General features: G+C 44.6%; 1 protein-coding gene across 1 annotated transcript in view; it reads left to right on the top strand.

Annotated features, from left to right (window-relative positions):
• PDLIM4 (PDZ and LIM domain 4) overlaps positions 1-7,799 on the top strand; it is a 101,478-nt gene extending 93,679 nt beyond the window's left edge. Inside the window, exons 6-7 of the mRNA XM_054037028.1 lie at positions 267-387; positions 2,188-7,799. Of these exons, the coding sequence (XP_053893003.1) occupies positions 267-387; positions 2,188-2,392 (326 nt within the window). The 3' untranslated portion in view covers positions 2,393-7,799. The remainder of the gene's footprint in view (positions 1-266; positions 388-2,187) is intronic.
• Positions 7,800-8,844: the final 1,045 nt, after the last annotated feature.

The following is an 8,844-nucleotide window of genomic DNA, read 5'->3' on the forward strand; positions in this document are numbered from 1 at the left end:
TTGCTACCATTCTGAGCAGTTAGTTACTAACCCTGCTGGCTTCATTATGATGCACAATGGATTTATGTGAGACCTATCAGTGTTCTGTGAACTTAAATGCTGAACTTGCTAAAGTCTGATTGGTCCCACCATTTTCTTTTACGCAAATTGCGAGAAGAGTTTTCTGTTGCAATATATATATCATGTTTTCTCAGGCAGAATCATCACATCAGTCCTCTAAAATAGAGGTCAACTTTTAATCTGTGGCTTTTCAAAACTCTTGGCAGGTGAAAAACTTGACCGACTCGCTGGCCCAAGAAACATCAAATCTCCAGTATCAAAACTTGGTGGTGCCATGTCTGGATTGCAGATGCTTCCTGAGTGCACCAGATGTGGAAATGGGATCGTGTAAGTACATAATCTCTCCACAGCATTAGAGGTCAATAACACCATGCAATGGAACAAGACAATTAACTATTCACAAGACCTCTATTGTGGTATTCATCTAATAGAAGTGGCTCTATTAATATTTACAGCAGAGTCCTCCAAGTCTTCATATTTTTTGCCAGCCAGACCTGTACACAGGATATAAAATTGGAATAAGGTGACATTCCCCAGTACAGTTTGGGTTGCCTTTTCAAGATGCAAAGAAATATGACCAGTACAGTGATGTGTCAATGATTTCTAATGAAGCATATGATTTTACCATGCTTATTGTAATAAACTGGCCTAATGCATGTGAATGGCCCCAGACATTATTACAGCCCTTTATTATCCCACAGCAAACCAAGTTCTCATTTGGCTCAAGTGGAAGAGGCCAGTGTTTTTCATGCTGAAGTTGCTCTGTTCAGTCCTAGTAGATGACTGCAGAGTCTGTAGGGCTTTGTCTGCTTGACTAGCCTGCGTGGTAGGGGGCTTGGGGGGAGGAGGGGGGTTGAGAAAGCTCCCACTGTTGCAATGTTGTATGCAGAATACGTCATTTAGAGCGAGTCCAAGTGGGGCTTTCTGACAACATGGTAAAAGTTCCTGTGCACTGTCCATGTTCATGTTTCCATCCTTGCTATAACGGGGGGAGCACAGTGGTGGGAGATCTCCCACAGATGGCTCGTGTAGACATTCGCATGTGAAAGGGCTAATGCTTTAGCCTAAGGGGATGGCTCCCTGCTCTCACAGACAGGTCTCCTTGCCATCATCCTGGCTGAATGTAGATACTCCAGAACAGTGGTTCTCAACCTGCAGCCCATGGGCTTGCAGCCCACAATGGTAAACAGGTTGAGAACCGTTGCTCCAGACCCAGCGTCATGCCAAGGCATGGGATAAGGAATTCAGGCTGTTAGGCAACAACCCACAAGAGTAGGAAAGGGCTTACCATGTACATCCCCTTCAAGGTCCAATCCTGGAAGGTGCCAAGTGTCTCTGGGGAAGTGCTGGGTGTACAGAACACGAGGGAGACATGAACCCTAAACAGACAGACAAAAGTCAACAAGGCGGGGGAGGCAATATCTTTATTACAGAAGCTTACTAACATAAGTTGGTCCAGTAAAAGATATTACTTCACCCACCTGGGCCCTTGAGGGGCGGAGGTGGAGGGACAGCCTTATGCTGATAGGCTTTGAGAAAGAAATACGTTTTAAGGAAGAATGTAAAGAAGTAGCGGATGCAGAAGTGCCACACTGGGATGGGAAGAGTGTCCCAGGCAAAAGTGACCGTGTGGGAGGTGCTGTAGATACAGGCATGGGAGAAGGAAGCAAAGAGGACCACCAGGTTGAGAGGTGTGGGTGGGGCAAAAAAGGAGCTAGGGGGAACATGATGGAGAGGAGAGTTGAGCAGCACCTTGAAGCTGAGGAGAACTCGATGCAGAAGGCAGTGAGGAGCCAGTCCAGGGCTTCAGGCACTGACATTAACAGGAATTTTCCTACTGATATCAGTGGGAGCAGGCCCTTGAAGGAGAGATTGAGATGATAGGAGCAATTGCTGAGGGAGAGAATTTTCACCGTGGGATTTTAGATGGCCAGCAGGGGGAGCAAAGGGGGTGTTAGAGACCGAGGCAGAAGAGGTTGCAGGGGTCAAATGATATCTACTAAATGCCATTTACGTTCATGTTTCTTTGCTATGCTGGGCAGTGGAACAAACTGCTCCAGAGTGCGCTCGCTGTTGCTTTTGACATCAGCTTGGTGTGTAATCTGTCTTCTCTCCTACGCTCAACAGAGGGACCATTGTCAAAGCTCGGGACAAGCTCTACCACCCAGAATGTTTCATGTGCAATGACTGTGGCCTAAACCTGAAGCAGAGGGGATATTTCTTCATCGAGGAGCAGCTGTACTGCGAAACGCATGCAAAGGAAAGGGTTAAGCCCCCCGAAGGATATGATGTTGTTGCTGTTTATCCAAACGCAAAAGTCGAACTTGTCTAAGTGCATACTCTATTCCTGGAGAGGTCAAAAGGCAACTCGCCCACCCACACGCACGCCGCTAGTTTTAAAATATGTCTGTAATCAACTCCGATTACTAGCGTCTCAGTAAAATGCCTGTTCAGAGATAAAGCGGTTTACCCTAGGGATCTCCAGGGGATGGTGTTGAAAGCATATGAACAGATTTTTTCCTTCCTTTTGACGCTCTGCTTTTGGGTTGTTGTGCTGGGGGGGTTTAAATAAGTTCTGCCATGGCCTTGTCCAAGTTCTGTGTAAATACTGATTAATGTTCTACTATGTTTCATATAAAACCAGTATTCTTTTTTTTCTTTTCATTTTAAAATGTAAGGAAAACATTTTAAAAGCTCAAAGGAAATAAGGCACTTTAACAAGAGAAACTAACTTTTATTGCATTGCTTTAGATCCATACCTTTCAGTAACACATTGAGACCATGTGGAAGCTATGTTCCTGCAATGCAGCACGGTGGTGGGGTGGAGAGAGTTTCAGACAAGATCTGATATTAAGCAGAGATGACTGTCCTGGGCAAAAATGATCTTTTTAAAAAGCAGCCACAGTGAAATTCACTAGTTACATGACATGGCATTGACCTGATCTACAGACCTGATCCAGGTTTCAATCAAAAAGGATTGTGCACCTACATTCTGCTATAACAGCGGTTCTCAAACTTTTGTACTGGTGACCCCTTTCACATAGCAAGCCTCTGAGTGCGACCCTCCTTATAAATTAAAAACACTTTTTAATCTATTTAACACCATTATAAATACTGGAGGCAAAGCGGGGCTTAGGGTGGAGGCTGACAGCTTTCAACCCCCCATGTAATAACCTCATGACCTCCGAGGGGTCCCGACCCCCAGTTTGAGAACCCCTGTGCTATAAGGTTTGCTTTTGTGTTTCCTTATAGTTCCTGGAATTCTCTAGTTATCTAATGCTTAGGACCCCGAAATAGTACTGGGGCTGCCTCGGTGATTCCTGAACTGGTCTTCAGCTCCTAAGTTTGACTGCCTTGTTCTTCCCCCAGCAAAAGGTATCTTTGTTTCTGTTCATCATAGGTCTGATCCAACTTTTGCTGTTTTCAGTGGCCCCTAGAATTGTACAGCAGCTCTTAAAACTACCTGCCATCCTGGCTCTCTGTAATTTCACAGCTGTGGAACTAATAGCAAAATCCATCAAGAACTTAGCAAGTTACATCAGAACTGGTAAATGCAGCTACTCTTCCTGGTCTAGAGTGAGTGGGATCAGATTCAGGCCCACTGCTGCTCAGCGCAAACCTGAGCCGTTAACAAGGTTTGGTTTCCCTTTTGTTTGGGGGAAATGTTTGGTTTTGTCGGCAGAGATGTTTTGTTCTGGTGTTTGGAGGATTTTCTTTTCCTTGGGCATCCTGCTGGAACGGCATCTGATATCCAGTATTGGCTGAACGTTGGGCCGTTTTGTAAGCTGTGAGCTGAGATTTGGCTGCTTGATTGCCACTCCTGCTAATGGAAGCCATGTGGCCAATTTCCCCCATGCACAGCTTTGGAAACCTTACCCCTGCATTACCAGCACATTAAAAATCAGAAGCCTGGAAACATTTTTCTTTTAGAAAGGTCATGTGTGCTGCTGCTGATCTCTCCCATTGGAAGAGGCAGTAGGATGCAGTTGCCACAATAACCACCATACACTAGGCAGCTCATGAGATTAGTCCACCCTTCTGAATTGAATTTGCACTTCAGAGAGCAGTAGAATGCATTCCACTGAAAACTGGTGGACTGTAGTTCCCCCAACTCCCTTTGGGATCAGTGGGGGTTGGAGACACTCAGCTTGCTGGAATATCTGACCTTTGAACCATAGACGTGGTTTAAGAACAGAACGGAAAACAAATCACCTTTTTTCTGTGTCAGAAAGCCGAACGTTGAACTGCGTGTTGCCAGGGTTACCGTATCCTGGTTATAGTTCTGGTCTTTTTCTTAGCAGTTAAAGAGCATCAACAGTAACTCTTGAGAAACACAAGACCTCCCCACGGCATTCCACGCGGCTCCTAGTAAAACATTCAGTGCAAACGTTCAGTTCCGTTCCGGGCAGATCATAGGTTTTGATCACTCCCCAGAAAAGAATGTGTTGTGGTTTGAATTGGACAGTCCAGGACAGCATTATTGATCAATATCAAAAAGAGTTACTATCTGATGGGGGAGTGCTATTTCTGCCTCGGAGCAGTAGTCCCTTTCCCCTACTCCAGCCCCTTAGTGCCAGGGTCAGCTTCAGCTTTTTTGCCGCCCCAAGCGGCGAAGTGAAGAAAAAAAAAAAAAAAAGATCAAGCCGATTGGCGGCATTTCGGCGGCAGCTCAAAGAGGAAGAGAGGGACTTCACGCCGAAGATCCGGGCTTGTCGCCCCTTTCCATTGGCCACCCCAAGCACCTGCTGCCGTCGCTGGTGCCTGGAGCCGGCCATGCTTAGTGCGGAGAATTGTGAGGAAAGCAAAACGTGGCACTCTGATACACAGCTGCCTCTTCTGGGCAGGCACAAAAGAGTATAGATGGGGCAACTGGCCTGCCCCTCTTTCTCCTGTTGGTTTTCCCTAAAAGGGGTCTGAGAAATGGGGTCTCAGAAGAAGGTCAGAAAAAAAGATCTGTTGGCTAGTGCTAGGCATAGAAATCACCTGTAGAAATCATCCTTCCTATGGCTGTTACATCACACGGTGACACAGAGAGGTTGTGAGGGTTTGAGGGTCTTTATTCTGTTTGAAGCTATGATGGATCACAGGAGGGAGGTAGAAATGGGACACATGGTTAACCGTGTATTGGTGAAACCGGTTGCTGGCATAGCGCTGGTATTCAAGGTTTCCTAGTGCTGAATGTGCTGGAGTATTGGCAGGCTGCATGAGAAGCCAGGGTCAGGAAATCCTGAGTCCAGGTGCCACTGAACAGCAGCGCAGACAAGTCTGGCTATTACTGTTCATGTATGTCTAACTCATTTGCAGGAATTCTTCTGGTGGCAGGGTGAGGGCATTTCTCTGTGTGAGAGAGTGAGGGTCATTCCAGCTGACAGCAGCATGTCCATTCTCGCTTTTGTTTCATGCACTCGGGGATCAGTGATTTACAGCGGTGCTAGAGGAAATGAGACCCTAATAGCATGGCTTCAAGCTTGACATTTTGGTAAATAAGGGCTGGCTCTTTTTTTTTTTTCCCCTTCTTCAGAGTTATGCAGTTTAATCCTGAGCAACAATGCACCTTCCATGCCCGGCCTGAACTTCCCCCAAACAAAAGTCACCCATCCCGCAGAATGGAGCAGTAGTTTTATAATGTGGTTTAGACAGTAGCTTGTTTTCACTTGTGATCTGTTCAGGATTTGAACCCAGTGTTCGTCCCAAGAGACCAAAGGCCATGGCACTGATGCACTGTGTTTCTCCTGGTAATGGAAAATACCCTTCCCCCTTTACTATCCTGTGCTCACCATCAAAACCTACATCAGGTCTGTAAATCCATCCACATCCTGGTTTGCAACTCCCTTCAGTGAGGAGCGGGTTTAATGATTACGGTCCAGGTAACATAAGGGGGTTCTGTCGCATAGATAGCTAAGTATGGGTCTCCTCTTACATATGCTTAGTCTTTCTTAAGAGATGGGACCATATGAACATTAATACTTTGGACAACTGTAAATGATTAGCTGTACTGCTAAACTCCTAATCAAGTATAAAATACTATTGCACTGTGTTTGCCCGCCACTACCGGAAGTGTATCACGTTGCAATTGTCATTCACATTCATTTGTACTTAGTTTATTAACCTCGGCCCGGCTTACTGGGCCCGGCGTAATTGGTTATAATAGGTTTTGTGAAGTGGGCGCCTGCCTTACCTGGTTTTGGGGTTGTGTTCGGGTATTTATGTGCTGATGTATCATCGCTGACAATTGGTCTCTTTGCACTTCCTCTATAAATGCTGCTTGTGGCTTATTTCCTCTAGCTTTATTGCTCCACTTAAAAGTTTAAATCTGTGAGTCTTTAAGGTGCCACCAGACTCCTTGTTGTTTTTGTAGATACAGACTAACACGGCTACCCGCTGATACTCAAAAGTTCATGTTCATTTTCTCATGTGCCCTTTAGCTAATTGTCTGCTTAATGAGAAATCATGGTAATCCGGGACTAGGAGTCAAGAGATATGGGGTGTGCTGCCAGTCGTGCCTGGGGCAAGTCACTTAACCCTGCTCTCTGCCTCGGTTTCCCTATGTGTAAAATGAGTGTAAGACTTCTTCATATGGTTGTTGTGAAGCTGAGTTCATGTTGTCAAGCACCTTGACATACTCAGATGGAAGGTATCTTTTTAATCATGAAATATCTTTTTAATCAAACACCAAGATTTACGATTGTAAAGTCATTTTCCCCTATTGTAAGTGCCCTCTCTCAGAAAGCCATTGCGTAATATGAGGTACGGGACACAAGCATGTGTGCCCATTGGATTTGCTTGACTCGAAACAGATACTTTACATCCTTCTGGTTCCCACAGAGAAATAAATAGTCAAACATCCTCTTCAGGCCTTTACCCATTTTCTCATTATTCAAATATTTGTGGCAACAAAGAATGATAGTTAATGCCTGATAGGCACGTGTAATAATAATCATATGGGGACCTGGCAATAAGTCGGAAGCATAGTGACATAGAGCAGAACATGGAAGTTTCTGAACAAACAGGATTGAGTGCAGAGTTGATTGGGCAGGAGGAAGTGTACTATGAGACTGGCCTACCCAGCTTTCCAAATGTATTGTTGTGAGAACGACGTATTTGTCAGGTTGGGCCATCTCCCACTTTCCAGCACCTCTGTCTCCTGTTCAGCTCCATTTCTAAGGCGGTTTTTCACACTGCAGGTGTCCAGCATACTCTTCAGATGTGTTGTAACACTAACATGAGGCACCACCTTAGACATTCATAAATTGCTTCATTACCCTTGCGTTTGAATGTATAAATCAAGCAAACCATTCACTTAGGCATACTCAGTGGTCTTGTTTAGCTGTTATATAAATAACTGCTGGCAAGTTCTGACCTTAGGGATTCAAACTTACCTCTCTTTTCATTTGCAAATAAGTTCCCACAAATCAAAATTTCCATACACTTGTCTCATGGCCACTCTTTCTTATGAGTAATCAACTCATTTGCTCCCCTGAGTAGCTTAAAAATGGAGCCACCTCACACGATAATATCCTGTGGTAAATTAGTTCCTGGACTGATTCCATTTCGCTTACATTATTTGCCTCGTAACAAATGACTAAAACCAGACTGCTGTTCTACCTGCCGTACCAGGCTAGTGACAAGAATGAACCTTGTAAATACCGTAAGTGTCTGTTAACTCTATTATTTAACTCTGTAAAGCATTTGGGGGAGAGCGTTTGTATGAAATACAAAATAAAGTTGTACTGTCAGTTTCCTGTCTCACATTCTTTATAGTTGGGTTGATGGTTTATCGAGCAATGAAGCTCCCTGTTGTCCCATTAGGGCATGCAACACGTGTGCATATTGTTCCCACAGTGTCCAAACGCAGGTGGATACAGGGTATGCCATTATATAAACAGAAGGTACATGTTCTCGGTGCAGATTTCCTTTGGGAAATGCTATTGATTTATTGTGTTTGCAGTCTTGTTGTAGTCGTGTTGCTCCCACGATATTAGAGAGACAAGGGGGGCGAGGTAATATCTTTTACTGGACCAGCTGCTGTTGGTGAAAGTTTCAAGCTCCACAGAGCTCTTCTTCAGGCCAGACTTAAAGAAGAGCTCTGTGTAGCTTGAAAGCTTGTATCTTCCACCAACAGAAGTTGGTCCAGTAAAAGATATTACCTCATCGACCTTGTCTTGGTTATTGATTTATGGCCATATTATTTCCTAAAGGTTACAGTATTTTTGTGGTATGGGAGCAAAGAGCCTCACGTACGCAGTGGGATTAATGCTGTTTGAATTTGTATGCACATAGTTTTTATTCTTTATGCAGAAGAGCGATCATTGCTTTATGCTTGCACGTCCATCATCTCTGCAAAAGGAATGGACAGTGTGTAGTTGGATTAACAATGCTGATTGTGCCTCTATTGCTAACTCATTCTTGTGTTGAAGAGGACTATGCACCTGAGTCTGTATATAAGCATCTAAGTAACTTTACTCCCAGGTTTACTCTCATTGCATTTAATGGGATTAATTGACTGAGTGAAGTTACTCATAGAATCATAGAAGTGTAGAACTGGAAGGGGCCTCATTAGCTCATCTAGTCCAGTCCCCTGCCCTGAAGGCAGGACTATGTAGCAACTAAACCATTCCTCACAGGTGTTTGTCTAACCTGTTTTTAAAAACCTCCAATGACGGAGATTCCACAACCTCCCTAGGCAATTTGTTCCAGTGCTTCACTACCCTGACAGTCAGTTTTTTCCTAATGTCCAACCTAAACCTCCCTTGCTGCAATTTAAGCCCTTTGCCTCTTGTCCTA

Source organism: Malaclemys terrapin, chromosome 8 (genome assembly GCF_027887155.1).
Source record: "Malaclemys terrapin pileata isolate rMalTer1 chromosome 8, rMalTer1.hap1, whole genome shotgun sequence".
Classification (NCBI taxonomy): Eukaryota; Metazoa; Chordata; order Testudines; family Emydidae; genus Malaclemys; species Malaclemys terrapin.